Here is an 18,362-nt window from a genome sequence, read left to right as displayed (position 1 = left end):
TTCTTTTTTTTTTTTTTCTTCCTCCTCTACTTTTGCATATTATGTTCAAATAGTTTTTTATTTTCGGTAACACAAAATGGCAAGTGGGTTAAAAAGATTCCTGCGGGGGATCCCGGAATGGCTCAGCTGTTTAGCGCCTGCCTTTGGCCCAGGGTGTGATCCTGGAGTCGTGGGATCAAGTCCCCCTGTCGGGCTCCCTGCATGGAGCCTGCTTCTCCCTCTGCCTGTGTCTCTACTTCTCTCTCTCTCTCATGAATAACTAAATAAAAATCTTAAAAAAAAAAAAAAAAAAAAAAAGATTCCTGCAAATAAACAATGGAATGAAGATAATTAAAATAATAACACAAATTAAGAGTAAGAAAATTATTTTAAAAATTTTTGGTATAAGTTTTGATTAGGTGTATTGCAAACCATGATTCTCTAATCAGATCTGACAAGTTGGCAAAAAATATAAATATATTTTCTAAATGCTTCAGATAGGAATGCCTGGGTGGCTTAGTGGTTGAGTCTCTGCCTTCGGCTCAGGGCGTGATCCTGGGATCCCAGGATTGAGTCCTGCATCAGGCTCCCTGTATAGAGCCTGTTTCTCCTCCCTCTGCCTATGTCTCCCTCTCTGTGTCTCTAATGAATAAATAAAGTCTTTTAAAAATAAATAAATGCTTCAGACTTGTTAAAATGTGGATTTACTTTCAGTATTGTTAACTAAGAAATCCAGCTCTAAGTGGTATTTTGCTTAGAGAGATTAATGCTAGAGAGAAGCAGTCAAGATACTTTTATATTTTACATATATAAAACAAATTTTATATCTGCAAGTTTTATATGTATAATTTATACATGAGTGTATAAAATTTATGTAATTACATACCTTGCAATTCATATTTATATGTAAAATGTTATGTTTTGTATATACATATATATTTATTTTGAAGTTTTATACAGGATAGAACCAGAGAGTCCTGAATGATTATGACCATTTATAAGTTATTATATAAATAAATGGCTGAAATCACGTACAATAATATAGTGGCTGTATTATGCTGCATTAACAAATTTCCCCAAAATTTAATGACTTAAAACATTTGTTATCTCACAGGTTCTGTGAGTGGGGAATTTGGGTGTGGCTTAACTGGGTCCTCTGGCTTTAGACCTCTTAAAGGACTGCAACTAGGGTATCAAATGGGATTCAGTCATCTCATGAAACTTCCAAGTTCACTCACGTGATGTTACGATTCAGTTCCTTGGCAGTTATTAGAACAGGGAACAGACACATGTCTCCCTCTGCCATCTTCCATGAGGTCATTCCCCTTCTCTTGCCTCAAGTAAAGAAAGATTATTCATAACGTAACCTTTAACAATGTAAAAACTGATCACTCCCTTGCTTAAAGCTCCAAAATGGGCTTCCTCTGTACTTAAGATAAAACCCCAAAATCTTAACATAGCCTATGATACTTTGTATGACAGCCTTCATTTATCTCTCTATTCTTGTCTTAAGTTACAGTGTTCTGTTTCACTATCCTGTGTTGTAGAGTCAGTCCCCATAGTTCTCAAACCTGAGCTTGCATCAGAATCACCTGTTTGCTTGTTAAAACATAGATTCCTGGGTCCATTCCCAAAGTTTCTAATTTAGTAGGTTTGTAGTGGAGCTGAAGATTTGCATTTCTAAGTTCCATGCTGCTGCTCTGGGAACCACACTAAAAGAATTGGTTCTAGTCACCCAGGCTTTACAGCTCACCAACTGCTTTATTTTCTCAAGGGCTCTCATTCTTTTCTTTTGCTAGGAATATTCCTGCTTATAATTTTTTTTGTTACTTAGTTGGACTTTCTTTTAAAGAAGAGTTTAAATATATGAGACATATGTTTATGTAGAGAGAATAATAACTTTGTGTACTCCTCACCCAACATTGATAATTGTTATATTTTATGGCTGTCTTATCTGTGCATTCCTCCTCTCCCCCCTCTGATATTTTTTCAAGTATATCCCAGAATTTTTATTACTTCCCTCTAAATATTTATTTGTAACTACTTTTTAAAAATTTATTTTTTTATTTAAAGAATGTGGTGGGAGGAGAGAATCTTAGGCAGACTCCGCACAGAGCATGGAGCTCGGCATAGGGCTTGATCCCGCAACCATGAGATCAGTACCTCAGACAAAACCAAGAGTCAGACACTTAATCGACTGAGCTACCCAGGCACCCCACCTGTAACACAACTGTTGACTCATCCTTCAAGTCCCATATTGATTTTTTCTTCAGTAAGGCCTTCTTTGACCTTCCACTCTGATGTAGTGCCTCTATTAAACTCAAATCTGGGACCTGTACTTTTATTATATGGCGTTTACCATAATTTCTAATTAATACTTATTTCTGATTATTCAACATCTGCCTTCTCTGCTTAATTGTAAAATCCATGAAGATAGGAATTGTACCTATTTTATTCACCATGGTCTTTTTAGCTCCTAATAGAGTGCCTGATATTTAAAGTTATAAATATTAGTTGAATTAATGGGGCAAATATACATACTGTATAGCATTTGCTTGTAAAAACATTTGGTAAAAGAAATGTACTGGGACCAACAGTTTCATTGTCAGTTAATACCCTGCCCTGTCAGGGTACAATAAAGTAGGGCAGTTTGCTTTCTACTTCCTGTCTTCTTGAGTTTCTCTTGATTTTCTGTTACCACTATAGTTTTATATTACTTCAAAAGTCTGTATTTATAAGAATTTCTATTTGCTGTTTTAACAACTTGCTTAATGTTTATCTCCCCCAGTTTTGTCTCAGAACCCTCACCCCTACCCCAGTATTCTAGAGTTAGTAGGATTAAGCCCCTTTTGTTTATCACTAAAACCTAGATCCAGACATAGATCTATGAGTGAGTAAAGGATTATCACTAAGAATATATATTTTATTTGTTTATTGTCCTCCTTCCTTTAGAATATAAGCTCCATTTGGGCTAAGGAATTTTTGTGTGTTTTGGTTATCCTGGAATCTCTAGTGCCTGCTTCATTGTATTCAGTAAATATTTGTTGAACATGTGTTTGAGTAAAATAACTAGTAGTATGAAGTAGTATATCTCCTAGGATTAAAAACCCTACTGATTTAAATTCCTTTAGAAACTTAATAGCTTAAAATATCTTATGTTTTCATGTCATTCCAAAACTACTATTTAGGATTAACATTTTCATATCTTTATACTATTTCAGATATTGTGCATAAATCCCTAAGTAGATACTTGAAAGTGGGAGAATAAAGAAAATAATGAAGCAAGAGAAAAATGACAAAAAATGATTTAAAAAAACATTGTAGGAAATACTTTATTAAATAATAAAATTAAGAATGTTTTATTTATTTTTTTAAAGATTTTATTTATTCATGAGAGACACAGAGAGAGAGAGAGACGCAGAGAGGCAGAGACACAGGTAGAGGGAGAAACAGGTTCCATGCAGGAGCCTGACGTGGGACTCCCATCCTAGGTCTCCAGGATCAGGCCCTGGGCTGAAGGCAGCGCTAAACCGCTGAGCCACCTGGGCTGCCCAAAAAATGTTTTAAAGACTATTTCAGAATATTTGTTAACATCAGATACTTGACTAGTGATTTTTTTTTTTCCCCCTGGATCTGCCTACCACCTGAGGATGGAAAAGTAATATATATACTTAGAAATGATTAGTGGGAGCTATCTCTAATGAAGTGTTATAGCAATAGCATGGTGATTAAATAATCATGACCCCAACAACTGATCTTATAATAAAAGTCATACAGACTGCCATATGTTTACCTCTTTAGCTGTAACTTAGAGGCTATCTGGGAGTGATAAAAGGAGGTTATGAGAATTCTATAATACTTTGAACAACTTGTTCTGAGTTGTAATGATTTCAAAACACTTAATGTCTGTTCTTCTCCATTACTCTTACTGCATCCTCATGTGACAGTAAGAGAAATAAATTGGGACGCCTGGGTGGCACAGCAGTTGAGCATCTGCCTTTGGCTTAGGACAGGATCCAGGTCCTGGGATCGAGTCCCACATCGGACTCCTCTCTGGAGAGCCTACTTCTCCCTCTGCCTATATCTCTGCCTTTCTCTGTGTGTCTCTCATGAATAAATAAATAAAATTTTTCCCCCCAAAAAAGAGAAATATATTACTCCTCCTATTTAACAGTTGGAGTACCAGAGATATCCTTGTTTGTGGGTTTATTTATAAAACCAGTGCTATTGTGGGCCATCCTGGGGCCTTGAAACAAAAAAGTTTTTGGCACTCTAGCAAAGGCAAAACCAGCGAATCAAACTTAAGTGCACTGGAACTATATAAGAGAGGACTTCTAACAAAATCTATTTCTTAAATTGTGGAGGCTTTTTATTTTAGGAGAATTATAAATAGCCATTATTAATACTATGCTCAGGTAAATTAGCCATACTCATGTCATGCATGTTTTTGAAGGTAGAGGAGGTCTTAAAGGATTTCTTGACCATTATTATTCTATGGGCCTTTTGATAGTCTGGTTAGGTCTGTTTTCAGAAAAATATATATCATTTAAAAGATTTATTTATTTTAAAGAGTGACAGTGTTGGGGGGCGGGGGGGAGGCAGAGAGAGAATCTCAAGGAGAGTCATTGCTAAGTGTAGAACCAGATGTGGGGCTTGGTTCCAGGACCCCAAGATCATGACCTGAGCTGAAATCAGGAGTTGGCCACTCAACTGACTGAGCCACCTAGGTACCCCAGAAATATTTTTAAATGAATAAAGCAAAACATATAGAATCACAAAGGAAACGAGTTATAAGAAAGTCATCAACAATTTTTTTTTTTTAAAGATTTTATTTATTCATGAGAGAGACAGAGAAGCAGAGACACAGGCAGAGGGAGGAGAATCAGGCTCCCGGCAAGGAGCCCAATGTGGGACTCGATCCCAGATCACACCCTGAGCCAAAGGAAGTTGCTCAACCCCTGAGCCACCCAGGTATCCTTCGTCAAAATATTTAAACAATTTATGGAGTGCCTGGGTGGCTCAGCCTGTTGTGGCTCAGACCTTTGACTTAGGTCATGATCTCAGGGTCCTGGGATTGAGCCCCACGTTGGGTTCCCTGCTCAGTAAGGATGCTTCTCCCTCTGCCTCTCACCTGCTTGTCCCCCTTAAATAAAATCTTTTTTAAAAAGCCCAAATTTATGATCTATGTGACAGTAGTATATGTGCTTATTTAAAAATGTTAAATAAGATTTAGCTTGTCTAATAATTACCATAAGTTCAAGGTAGTGAAGTATAAAGGTTGTTTTGAGATGCTTGCAATGACTATAATATGAAGTGAATATATTGGTGATTCTGTAGGTGAAAAAGTTAAAGGTACTACAACTATGGCTGTGCTATTTTGCCTACATTGGTAATTGAAGAAAATGCTAAATTTCAGTTAGAAGTTAGTGAAAAGATAAAAATTTATTTTCCCCATATAAGTTCATTTATTTTCTGAATTCTAAATGTGGACCCTTTAGGGAGTGTTGTGAATGCAAATTTCAGAATATTCACTAAGTCAACAGCTCAGTGTTCCAATTTACCAAACAACCTACTTATAGCTGTCTTGTTCATGTCCCTGTGTTCTGTTTACCCCACCTCCAGTTTCCCTAATGAGGAATCAAAGCTGCTTGTTACTGGTCCTTTTCTTACCCTGTATCCTATTTGCAGGAGATTTATTGCATCTCTCATGGTAGAAGAGAGGAGTATTAACTTAGAGGGAACTCTTTATTATGTTGGAATCTCTATGAAGTTGCTTGACTGTACCATAAATCTTTTGATGAAACCCTTGACTCAATTTAAGTAGTTTGCTTAGAGAAGAATTTTACCATATTCTTTCAAGTTAGTTTAAAAATTTTTTTTAGCAGTTTATCCTATCTACATCTTTTGCTACTTTCATGCCCTTTTCTTCTTGACGCTTCTTTGAAATATTTTTTAAATTTACTCTCACTTTTTCTCTACTCACATTGCACTTTCACAATTGTGAATTACATGACAGCACTTCTTGAGTCATGGCAGGAGATGAAGGAACCTCCATTGAGGACCTGCTGTGTTAAAAACACTCTAATTTCTCAGTATTCCTCTAGGGCTGGAGAAAGTAAGTTCTTCAGGGTTATTATTGTTGGGGCTGATGAGCAAACCCAGGTAGTTGACTCCAGTCTTTCCATTGTCATACCATCCCCCTATTTATGATTTCAAGTATAACCAATTTCAAGTGTGCCCAGTATAGTTTTGCTACAATAACCTCACTAAAGAACCATCTTATGACTGTTCAGACACTGATAGGCCCATTGTAGTAAACTATGATATAGATATGGCATATCTGGCTTGCAACTTGTCTTTTCTTTCGTTCTTCACATGAAGCCTATGCTCTAGCCATATCAGTCATTTAACCAATCCTGCAATAATGTTGTTCACATATCTTCTGTACTCTTTTCACATGCTTAGGAGGAACTTCTAATTGCTGTATCTCTTCTCAAACCTAAATTGATTTGAATTTTTCATGTTTATCAGTTTTGCTTTTAGTGATAATGACTTATTCTGTTTTAAGGTTACTTCATTTGATGGTCGTTTATATAGGTAAAAATTTGCTGACCAGAATCTCATCTCTATTCTCTTGGGATGACATTCAGCAAAACCAGCTGAGTTTTACAGATGAAATTTTCCATTTTCTCATCCTTTGTTAAAATTTGTTTTTTTTTTAAACAGCTTTTTTGAGGTGCAGTTTACATGTAATAAAACCCACCTATTTTAAGTGCAGTTTGATGGATTATGGTGACTCTCTATAGTTCTGTAAATACCATTATGTTCAGACTGTAGAATGTTTCTAGTACTGTACAAAGTTTCTTCATGCTTTTTAGTCAACTCCTTCAGCTGTCCTCAGTCCCAGACAATCACTGATCTACCTTCTACTATATAGTTTGACCTTTTCTAAGCATTTCATATAAATGCAGTCAGGCAGAATTTACCCATTCACTAGTTGGACATGAATCCTTTAACCAGCTGATGGACATGTGGATTATTTCTAGTGTTTTGCTATGTATAATGCTTTGAACATTCTCATGTCTTTTTGTAGACCTGTGTTTTCATTTTTCTCAAGTAGATGCCTAGGAATAGAATTGCTTTCTTACATGATGAGTATGTTTTTAACAAGCAGCTACATTGTTTTTCAAAGTAGCTGTAGCATTTTGCATTCCCACTAGCAGTGTGTGAGCATTCCAGTTGCTCTATAGCCTCATTAGTACTTGGTATTATTGAGTTTTAATTTTAGTCATGCTGGTGGGTGTGCAGTGTTGAAGTTTTAATTTCCCTGATGACTAATGGTGCTGGGCATCTTCTCATGTGCTTATAGGCCATTCACATATATACTTTATTTTTAAGTAGTCCAATGTGGGGCTTAAACTCATGACTCTGAGAGGGAGTTTTATGTTCTACCAACTGAGCCAGTCAGGTACCCCCATTCATATATATTCTTTTGTGAAGTGTTGAGATTTTTACTTATTTTTAATTGGATTATCTTTGTTGGTTGTATTTGGTTTTAGGAGTTCTTTATATATTCTAAATACAATTCCTTTTTCATATGTCTTGGAAATATTTTCTTCCAATATGTAGCCTGCCTTTTCATTTTTATTTATTTGTGATTAAATTTTATTTAAATTCAGTTAATTAACATAGAATTATTATTAGTTACAGAAGTAAAGTTCAGTGGCTCATCACTTGAGTGTAACACCCAGTGCTCACCCAGTGGCTCATCACTTGAGTGTAACACCCAGTGCCCAGGGCCCTCCTTAATGCCCATCATCCACTTACTCTACCTCTCCATCTCCCCCACTCCTCAAGCCCCTCCCCTCCAACAACCCTCAGTTTGTTTCCTATAGTTAGGAATCTCTTGTGGTTTGTCTCCCTCTCTGATTTTGTCTTATTTTTCCCTACCTTCCCCTATGATGCTGTTTTGTTTCTTAAATTCTGTATATGAGTGAAATCATGTAATTGTCTTTCTGATTGACTTCTCTTAGCATGATACCCTCTAATTCCTTCCACATCATTGGAAATGGTAAGATTTTTTGTTTTTTGATGGCCAAGTAATAATATTCCAGTGTGTATGTGTGTATACACACCACATCTTCTTTATCCACCCATCTGTTGATGGACATCTGGGCTCTTTCCGTAATTGACTATTGTGGACAATGCTGCTATAAGCATTGGGGTGCAGGTTCCCCTTCAGATCACTACATTTATATCCTTTGGGTAAATACTTAGTAGTGCAATAGCTGGGTCATAGTGTAGCTCTGTTTATAACTTTTGGAGGAACCTCCATACTGTTTTCCAGTGCCTTTTCATTTTTAAAAATATCTTTGAAGAGCAGAAGCTTCTAATATTGAAGAGTCTAATTTAGCAGTATTTTTCTTAATGGTTCATGCTGTTTGTGCCCTATCTTAACAGATTTTTGACTAATCCAAGACTATAAAGATTTTCCCCTATTTTTTCTTTCACTAGATTTATAGCTTTAGCTCTTATGTTTAGATTTATGATCTACTTAAAATTTTTTTGGTGGGGGGGCACCTGGGTGGCTCAGTCTGTTAAGCATTCAACTCTTGATCTCAGCTCAGGTCTTGATCTCAGGGTTGTTGAGTTCAAGCCTTGTGAACTTTAAAATACTAAAATAAATTTTTTGTATGGTATGATATATAGTCAAAATGTATAAACAGCCATGTTTTTTTTTTTTGTTTGTTTTTGTTTTTTCTTTAAAGATTTATTTGAGAGAGCATGAGCAGGGCAGGGGCACGGGGAGAGGGAGAAGCAAACTCCCGCTGAACAGGAAGCCTCCATGAGGGGCCCTGTCCCAGGACCCTGGGATCATGACCTGAGCTGAAGATAGACACTTAACCGACTGAGTCACCCAGGTGCCCCTAGATACCCAGTTTTTTAAGTTAATGTTTAAAAGACTATCCTTTTCCTTCACTGACTACATCTTTGTTGAAAATTGAATATGGATATATTTTTGGACTCTGTCTTTTGTTTTATAGATTTATTTTTATTTTTAATTTTTAAAGGTTTTATTTATTTATTCATGAGAGACACATGAGAGAGGCAGAGACATAGGCAGAGGGAGAAGCAGACTCCATATAGGGAGCCCAATGTTGAGACTTGATCCCAGGACCCTGGGATCATGCCCTGAGCTGAAGGGAGGCACTCAACCACTGAACCATCCAGGCATCCCTGTTTTATAGATTTATATCAGGGGTCTGCCGGCTAACATCTACAAGCCAAATATGACTCATGATCTATTTTGTAAATAAAGTTTTATTAGCATATGACAATGCCATTCATTTAGGCATTACCTGTGGCTAAAACAACAGAGGCAGATTTGAGTAGTTGTGACAGACTGTCTTACAAAGCTGAAAGTATCTACTATCAGACCTTATAAAGGAAAAAATTTGTCAGCTCCTAATCTGTGTGTTCATCCATTTATGATCTATTTACATTCTGTTCTCTCGATTTTATAGCTTTAATAGAGGCCTTGAAATCAGGTGTAAGTCTTCCAACTTTGTTCTTTTTAAAAATGGGCTATTACAGGACATTTGTATTTCAGTCATTGTTTCAGCTTGTCAATTTATACAAAAGCCTGCTGGGATTTTTATTGGGTTGTATTGAATGTATAGATTAATTTGGGAGGAATTTATAAAAATGCTAAGTTTTCTAACCCATGAATGTGGTATATTTTTCTACTTGTTGAAGTTCTCTTTAATTTTTCTCAGGGTGCTTGTTTTTAGTGTACAGACCTTCAATATCTTTTATGAAATTTTTTCCTAAGTATTTTAATATTGACTCTACTATAAATGGTGTGTTTAAAATTTTCATTTTTCAATTCTGTTGCTTATATATAGAAAATCGATTTTATATATTGATCTTGTATATTGCCACTTTGCTAAATCTACTCATTCTCCTAGTTCTGTAGATTCTTTAGGATTTTCTACATATATGATCAGATCCTCTATATAAAGACGATTTTACGTCTTCCTTTTTAATCTGCCTTAATCTTGCCTTAATTCACTGTTTAAAATCTCCAGTATGATGTTGAATAGAAGTGGGGAAAGCAGACATTGGCTTATTATTGCTCTTAGGTAGAATCATTTAGTTTTTCTACCATTAACATTCACTGTAGGGTTTTGAAGTGTCTTTTTCACATTAAGGATGTTCCTTTCTATTTCTAGTTAGCTGAGATTTAAAAAACATATATGAACGCCTGTTGAATTTTGTAAAATATTTCTTCATCTTTTGAAATGATCATACTGTTTTTTCCATTAATCTGTGAACATAGTGAATTATATTGATTTTTGGATGTTAAACTAAATTTGCTTGCTTATGGTAAAACCACTTGGTTATATTATATTCTTTTTAAGTATTGGTGGATTTAATTTCTTAAAGATTTTTGCATCAATATTTATGAGGGATCAGGCCTGCAGTTTTCCTGTGATGTCATTGTTTAACTTTGGTATTAGGATAGTATTGGTTTTATAAAGTAAGTTCAGAGGTGTTTTTTTCCTCTAGTTTTTGAAAGACTTTATGTGGGATTAGTATTTTTAAATAAGTGTCTTGGGTGCCTGGATGGCTCAGTTGGTTAAGCCTCTGCCTTCAGCTCAGGTCATGACCCCAGGGTCCTGGGATTGAGCTCCACATTGGACACTCTGCATGGTGGGGAGCCTGCTTCTCCCTCTCCCTCTGGTGCTCTCCCTGTTTGTGCTTATGCATGTGCTCTCTCAAATGAATAAATAAAATATTTTTTAAAAAAAAGTTTCTTAAATGTTTGATAGAATTTACTGGAGAATCAGTGTGGATTGCTTTTTGTCTTTTATGAATAGCTAAGTTGCAAGAAGATTCACAGTTTCCTCCTAGCTCAATAAAAAGGGCAGCTTCTTGGCATAGATAAATTTGAAAATACATTGGGCCTTATTCTACCTTCCGATGCTGTTACATGTGGAAGGGATATTTAATGGGTTGAGAGCCAGCCTTTTCAGTTGTATTCTTCAAACATAATAGGGAAGTAATTTTATTATATTTTAGCTAAACACTTAATGCTGCTCTTATTGTAAAATATTTGAATGCTCTCTACCTTTGTTTTTGTTAATTTTAGGAACTTAAAAGGAATCTAGAAGATCAAGCAGAAAGGAAAATGGAAGGTCAGAATTCCCAGAGTCCTCAAAAGATCTCACAGTGTCTCCACACATGCTCAGAGCAAAGTGGTCATGTTGCTACAGTGCCACATATACAGCCAGTTCTGCAGTATGGTAATCCTTATGCAACACAGGAAACCAGAGGTTATTAAAATATTTTTGACTTGAGGTTAACTGAATATGGAGTTTTTTGGTTTGTATCTTCATGGGATTAGAGAACTACTAGTACAGTTAACTCTAATAGAAACATCTTATAACCAGTAGTCTTAGTGTTTAACAGTAACTAGGTTCATCTAGGAGTGCTTCAACACAAATGAGTAGTTGATTGGCTTCTTATTTCTAAAAATGAGTTGGGTTAAAAAGATCATTTTTGTGATGCACAAAAATGGTTCTTTATATCCTGTTTATCATAGCTATACCCAGAGATTCTAATTATAGTACTGGGTTTCACTTCCAAAGTTTTTATTTCAGATGGAGCAGATGGTGCTTTTTACCCAGATGAAATCCAAAGGCCACCTGTGAGAGTACCTTCCTGGGGACTGGAAGATAATGTAGTCTGCAGCCAGCCTGCTAGAAACCTTAGTCGGCCTGATGGTTTAGAAGACCCTGAAGATAGCAAAGTAAATTGCATTTCTATTTTCTGAACCTGTTCCTTTTATTTTTGTTTCATGTAGAGAATTATATTTATAGAAAAGAGAGTGTATGTGTTTGTATATACATGTGATTTCTTAAATCTTGGAAAAACCTGCTTGTATTTAAATTTGAAAAACCAACCATTAATATGCTTGAGACTTACACTTTAGGGTTTATACTAAAATATAAGAATAAGTTCAGAGAATGACCTCAATATAATAATTATCAGTTTAATCTTCAAAAAATATTTTTAAAGATTTTATTTATTTATTTATGAGAGACACAGGCAGACGGAGAAGCAGGCTCCGTGCGGGGAGCCTGATGCAGAACTTGATTCCGGGACTCCAGGATCACGCTCTGAGCCAAAGGCAGGCGCTCAACCACTGAGCCACTCCGGAGTCCCTAAAAAATTTCCTTTTTGAGGGCAGCCCTGGTGGTGCAGTGGTTTGGCGCCGCCTGCAGCCTGGGGTGTGATCCTGGAGACCCGGGATCGAGTCCCACATCGGGCTTCCTGCATGGAGCCTGCTTCTCCCTCTACCTGTGTCTCTGCCTCTCTCTCTATGTATCTATGAATAAATAAATAAAATCTTTAAAAAGAATCCTTTTTGAGATATAATTGATAAATAACATTAGTTGAGATGTACAACATAATGATTGACTATTTGTACCATGAAATGTTCGCTACAAGTCTAGTTAATAGTTAACATCTATTATCACACATAGTTACAAGTTTTTTCTATTGTAATGAGAACTTTTAAGATTTAGTCTCAGCAACTTTCAAGTATATGATACATTATTATTGGCTATAGTCCCAGATTATTACTAAGTAATTTACTATATTCTTTTGTAGATGTACTAGGTTGGAAGAAGCAGTATTAAAGACATGTAATGCTTCTTCAATATGCATCTTTTCATTTTAGCATTTATACCTCACTTTAAATTTTAAGGTAGACTATATTATCTTTAGCTAGAAAAGAGGTGTATTATCAGCCCCCCCCACCGAGAAATAGTCTTTTAGGCATCATTAGTATTTAATAATCTTTCAGCAACCCAATACAGATAATTTGAGTTCCTTTGTGTAGCATGTCATTTTTATTTTTATTTCATTTAAGATTTATTCACCATATAATAAATAAATTCTTTTCCTCATAGCACTTTTTTCTTTTGGATTTCCTGTGCATTAAGATGAATTTAAAAGAAATGCTTTATCGTGCTCTTTGCAAGTACAGCAGTAGCATGACCTGTTTCTCATTTAATCTAGTTTGCTGCATTTAATTGCTATTAACCTTTGCAGAAACTGATCAGTGTTCAGACAGGCATGATTTTAGCCCTAGTGCTCAACACCCATAATGGAGAAAAATGTATTTCTCCCTCCTGCCTTTTGGCCTCCTATGTCCATTACTGGGAATAATTAGGGAAACTGTCAGAACTTTTGTAGCCTATTTAAGGTCTAGAGTATAATCTTACTGCTTTTTCACACCTTTACTTCAGATTTTGCATATTTAATCTGATCATTCTTGGCACAGATGTTACATGTGACAAGCCCTTCTCTTCTGTAGTCATCTGCTTCAGTTTAATTAGCAGAATGTTCTTTCTGATCTGTGTGCTTTGCCCTCCTGCAAACCCATGAGAAGCAGTGTTAGAGTCTTGTGCTCATTTGCTGACATGCTTAGATTTGGTAATGAGATGGAAGGATTCTTAATAGGCACACCTTGGATAATTGTATTTTGCAATCAGAAGATTTTTTCACTTTGGACAGAAACTAATTTTTATGTACATTTAGTCTTTAAAAAAAAATCCTTGTCATTGCAACAAAAATCACTTGCAAGTGAAGTATTTTAATGAGTAATTTTTAGAATGTAGAAAGCAGATTTGAGTTTGACTTCTTCATTTTCTCTGGTCCCTGCTCTGGGAGTAATTAACAGCCATAGGACCTCAGAGTCAGGGTTGAGGCTGCCTGTTCTCCAACCTACTCCAGTCATATATTTGCCACATCTCCTCCCTTTTGCACCAGATACTGGTCAGCAATCAGATCAAAAGCTTTTTGTGACTCCTTTTTTCCTAATAATTGCAATAGCAATAGCTATAGCATCCTAATTATGATGATGCTCATGCACCAAACATTTCTCTATCCAGCTAGTGCATGGCTCTTTAAACATATTAACTCATTTGTTCTTTAGAGGAGTCCTGTGAGGTAGGAACTCTTACAATCCTTTCTTTTATAATGGAGGAAACAAAGATTAACTGGCTTGTTTCATCACACACAGCTGGTAAGGGTACAGTCAGATGAGGATATGAACCTCATTGGTTTGGCTATAGGAGCTCTGATCCTAACCACTTACCAGTCTATCAAATAGACTAAACCAGAGGTTCCCAAACTTCCAGTTCATGGCATTTTTGGCTTCTACTACTAAGTAAAAAAATTTTTTTTTTATGATACTCTATAAGCCAAAGAAATACTTAGCAATTTCCTAACAAATGTAGTAACCATTTGAAAAAAAGTGTATACTGAGTTGAAAAATTCTTACTTTTCATTCTTAAATTAATAAGCAGTTACTAATGGGATATATGTAGTTATTGACCAATGTACAGCTTCTCAAACCTTGGGAATTTGATTGGACAAACTACCTTCATTTCCTGATTCACATTGATTTTCACGAAGCACATGCTTTATATTTCAGCAGCTGCCAAAATCCTAGCTGCTTCTCAAAGATACGGTGTCAGTGAAAGGAATGTAGCACTGTCTAATGTTGAAACTCTGAGCTATGTTGAACTAGCTGTTCACAGTGATATTTGACAAAGTGGAGTGTTTCTGCATATTTCATCAACTTAGAAAATTAAAACTGTCCCATAGTACCCTGTGAATTTGTTATTGTGCCCTAGCAGTGGGAACCATGGCTCTGAACCCTTGCTACTCAAAAATACAGTATATGCACCAACAGATTTCTTTTTCTTTTTCTTTTTCTTTTTATTGAAAGGGAGGGAAGGGAGAATGAGAGAATCTTAAGCAGGCTCCATGCCTAGCATGGAGCCTGACACAGGGCTTTATCACATGACCCTGAGGTCATGACCTGAGCTGAAATCAAGAGTCAGACACTCAACTGATTGACCTTTCCAGGCTCTCACCCCCAATTTTTAAAATTTTGATGAAGTTGAATTTATCCTTTTTTTTTTTTTTTTTGCTTGTACTTTTGTTGTCAGATCTCAGAAACCACTGCCTAATCCATAGCCTAATCCCCATAGGTAGGAAGATTTGTCCCTGAATTTTCTCTAGTTTTGCTCTTATATTTAGTTGTTTTTTTTTTTTTTTTTTTTTCTATTTTGAGTCAATTTCTGAATATGGAAAAAAATAATGGAGGGCAGCCCAGCCCGGGTGGCTCACGGTTTGGTGCCACCTTCGGCCCAGGGTGTGATCCTAGAAGACCCAGGATGGAGTCCCACGTTGAGCTCCCTGCATGGAGCCTGCTTCTTCCTCTGCCTGTGTCTCTGCCTCTTTCTCTCTGTGTCGCTCATGAATAAATGAATAAAATCTTTTTTTTTAAAGATTTTATTCATTTATTCATGAGCGACACAGAGAGAGACAGAGAGAGGGTCTTCCCACAACATTTTCCCAGTGGTTTGATTTTGCTTTTGTTTCTCTTGTTTCAGGAGACCAGTCTAGAAAAATGTTGCTACAGACAGGGTCAGTGAAATTACTGCCTGTGCTCCCTTCTAGGACTTTTCTGGTTTTATTTCTCACATATAGGACTTTCATCCATTTTAAGTTTACTTTTGTGTATGTTGTAAGAACGTGGTCCAGTTTCATTCTTTTGCATGTGGCCGTCCCATTTTCCCAATACCATTTGTGAAGAGATGATCTTTTTGCCCCCTTGCATGCTCTTTCCTGCTTTATCAAAGATTAATTGGCCATATAATTGTGGGTTTCTTTTCTTTCTTTCTTTCTTTCTTTCTTTCTTTCTTTCTTTCTTTCTTTCTTCCTTCCTTCCTTCCTTCCTTCCTTCCTTCCTTCCTTCCTTCCTTCCTTTCTTTCTTCCTTTCTTTCTTCCTTTCTTTCTTTCCTTTCTTTCTTTCCTTTCTTTCTTTCCTTTCTTTCTTTCCTTTCTTTCTTTCCTTTCTTTCCTTTCTTTCCTTTCTTTCCTTTCTTTCCTTTCTTTCCTTTCTTTCCTTCCTTTCTTTCCTTTCTTTCTTTCCTTTCTTTCCTTTCTTTCTTTCCTTCCTTTCCTTTCTTTCTTTCCTTTCCTTTCTTTCTTTCTTTCCTTTCTTTCTTTCTTTCTTTCTTTCTTTCCTTTCTTTCCTTTCTTTCCTTTCTTTCCTTTCTTTCCTTTCTTTCTTTCCTTTCTTTCTTTCTTTCCTTCCTTCCTTTCCTTTCTTTCTTTCCTTTCTTTCTTTCTTTCCTTTCTTTCTTTCTTTCTTTCTTTCCTTTCTTTCCTTTCTTTCCTTTCTTTCCTTTCTTTCCTTTCTTTCCTTTCTTTCTTTCTTTCTTTCCTTTCCTTTCCTTTCTTTCTTTCCTTTCCTTTCTTTCTTTCCTTTCTTTCTTTCCTTTCTTTCTTTCTTTCTTTCCTTTCTTTCTTTCTTTCCTTTCTTTCCTTCCTTTCCTTTCTTTCCTTCCTTTCCTTCCTTTCCTTCCTTCCTTCCTTTCCTTCCTTTCCTTCCTTTTCCTTCCTTTCCTTCCTTCCTTTCCTTCCTTCCTTTCCTTCCTTCCTTTCCTTCCTTCCTTTCCTTCCTTCCTTTCCTTCCTTCCTTTCCTTCCTTCCTTTCCTTCCTTCCTTTCCTTCCTTCCTTTCCTTCCTTCCTTTCCTTCCTTCCTTTCCTTCCTTCCTTTCCTTCCTTCCTTTCCTTCCTTCCTTTCCTTCCTTCCTTTCCTTCCTTCCTTTCCTTCCTTCCTTTCCTTCCTTCCTTTCCTTCCTTCCTTTCCTTCCTTCCTTTCCTTCCTTCCTTCCTTCCTTTCCTTCCTTTCCTTTCTTCTTCCTTTCCTTCCTTTCCTTCCTTCCTTCCTTCCTTTCTTTCTTTCTTTCTTTTCTTTCTTTTCTTTCTTTTCTTTCTTGTCTTTCTTGTCTTTCTTGTCTTTCTTGTCTTTCTTGTCTTTCTTGTCTTTCTTGTCTTTCTTGTCTTTCTTGTCTTTCTTGTCTTTCTTGTCTTTCTTGTCTTTCTTGTCTTTCTTGTCTTTCTTGTCTTTCTTGTCTTTCTTGTCTTTCTTGTCTTTCTTGTCTTTCTTTCTTTCTTTCTTTCTTTCTTTCTTTCTTTCTTTCTTTCTTTCTTTCTTTCTTTCTTTCTTTCTTTCTTTCTTTCTTTCTTTCTTCTTTCTTTCTTTCTTTCTTCTTTCTTTCTTTCGTTTATTTTCCGTTCTGTTCCATTGATGTGTCTGTTTCTATGCCAGTACTATACTGTTTTGATTACCCTAGCTTTGTAATATAACTTGAAGTCTGGAGTTGTGATACACCTCCAGTTTTATTTTTCTTTTTCAAGATTTCTTCGGCTATTTGAGGTCTTTTGTCATCTTATACAAATTTTAGGATTCTTTGTTCTAGTTTTCTGAAAAATTCTGTTGGTATTTTGATAAAGATTGCATTGTTTCTGTAGATTGCTTTGGGTAGTATGGACATTTTAACAATTTATTCTTCCAGTCCGTAAGAATGAAATGTCTTTACATTTCTTTGTATCACCCTTAATTTCTTTCATGAGTGTTTTTTTAGTTTTTAGAATATAGATCTTTCACCTCTTTGGTTAGGTTTATTCTTCAGTATCTTAATGTTTTTGATGCAACTGTTAATGAGATTGTTTTCTTAATTTCTCTTTCTGCTGTTTCACTGTTAGTGTATAGAAATACAACAGATACAAGACATTTTGTATCCTATGACTTTACTGAATTCATTTATCAATTCTAGTTATTTTGGGGCAGAGTCTTTAGGATTTTATATAGTATCCTATCATCTGCAGATAGCCAAAGTTTTACTTCTTCCTTACCAATTTGGATACCTTTTGTTTATTTTTGTTGTCTCTTTGCTGTGGCTAGGATTCTAGTAGAGTTTGAACAAAAGTGGTGAGAGTGGAATTCCTGTCTTGTTCATGATCTTAGGGGAAAAGCTATCAGTTTTTTCCAAGGAGTATGATTTCACTGTGGGTTTTTCATATGTGTCTTAATTATGTTGAGGGTAGGTTTCCTCTAAACCTACTTTGTTGAGGGTTTTTTTTTTTTTAGCATGAATGGATGTACGTTGTGAAATGCTTTTTCTGCATCTATTGATAAATATATAGATTTTATCTTTTCTGTTACTGATTTGATGTATCATGTTGATTGGTTGTGAATTTTGAACCACACTTGTTGCATTCTGAAAAAAAATCTAGGTAGTGGTGAATGATTTTTTTAGTTTATTGTTGGGTTCGGTTTGCTAGTATTTTGTTGAGGAATTTTGCATCTGTGTTCATCAGATTAGCCTGTACTTTTTTTTTTTTTTTTAAGATTTTATTTATTCATATGAGAGAGAGAGAGAGAGGCAGAGACACAGGCAGAGGGAGAAGCAGGCTCCACACAGGGAGCCCGATGTGGGACTCAATCCT

General features: G+C 35.9%; 1 protein-coding gene across 7 annotated transcripts in view; it reads left to right on the top strand.

The window, feature by feature from the left end:
* TAX1BP1 (Tax1 binding protein 1) overlaps positions 1-18,362 on the top strand; it is a 93,826-nt gene that overhangs the window by 64,121 nt on the left and 11,343 nt on the right. For 3 of the 7 annotated variants that reach the window (XM_077856422.1, XM_077856417.1, XM_077856418.1), the window contains 2 exons: positions 11,132-11,315; positions 11,643-11,791. The exons of 1 other annotated variant lie outside the window; for it this stretch is intronic. In XM_077856422.1, coding sequence (XP_077712548.1) covers positions 11,132-11,315; positions 11,643-11,791 — 333 coding nt within the window. Of the gene's footprint in view, positions 1-11,131; positions 11,316-11,630; positions 11,792-18,362 lie in introns of all 7 variants that reach the window. 3 more of the 7 variants (XM_077856421.1, XM_077856420.1, XM_077856419.1) reach the window with 3 other exon arrangements.

Source organism: Canis aureus, chromosome 18 (assembly GCF_053574225.1).
Source record: "Canis aureus isolate CA01 chromosome 18, VMU_Caureus_v.1.0, whole genome shotgun sequence".
NCBI classification, from domain to species: Eukaryota; Metazoa; Chordata; class Mammalia; order Carnivora; family Canidae; genus Canis; species Canis aureus.
This window is presented reverse-complemented; position numbering and strand designations above follow the sequence as displayed.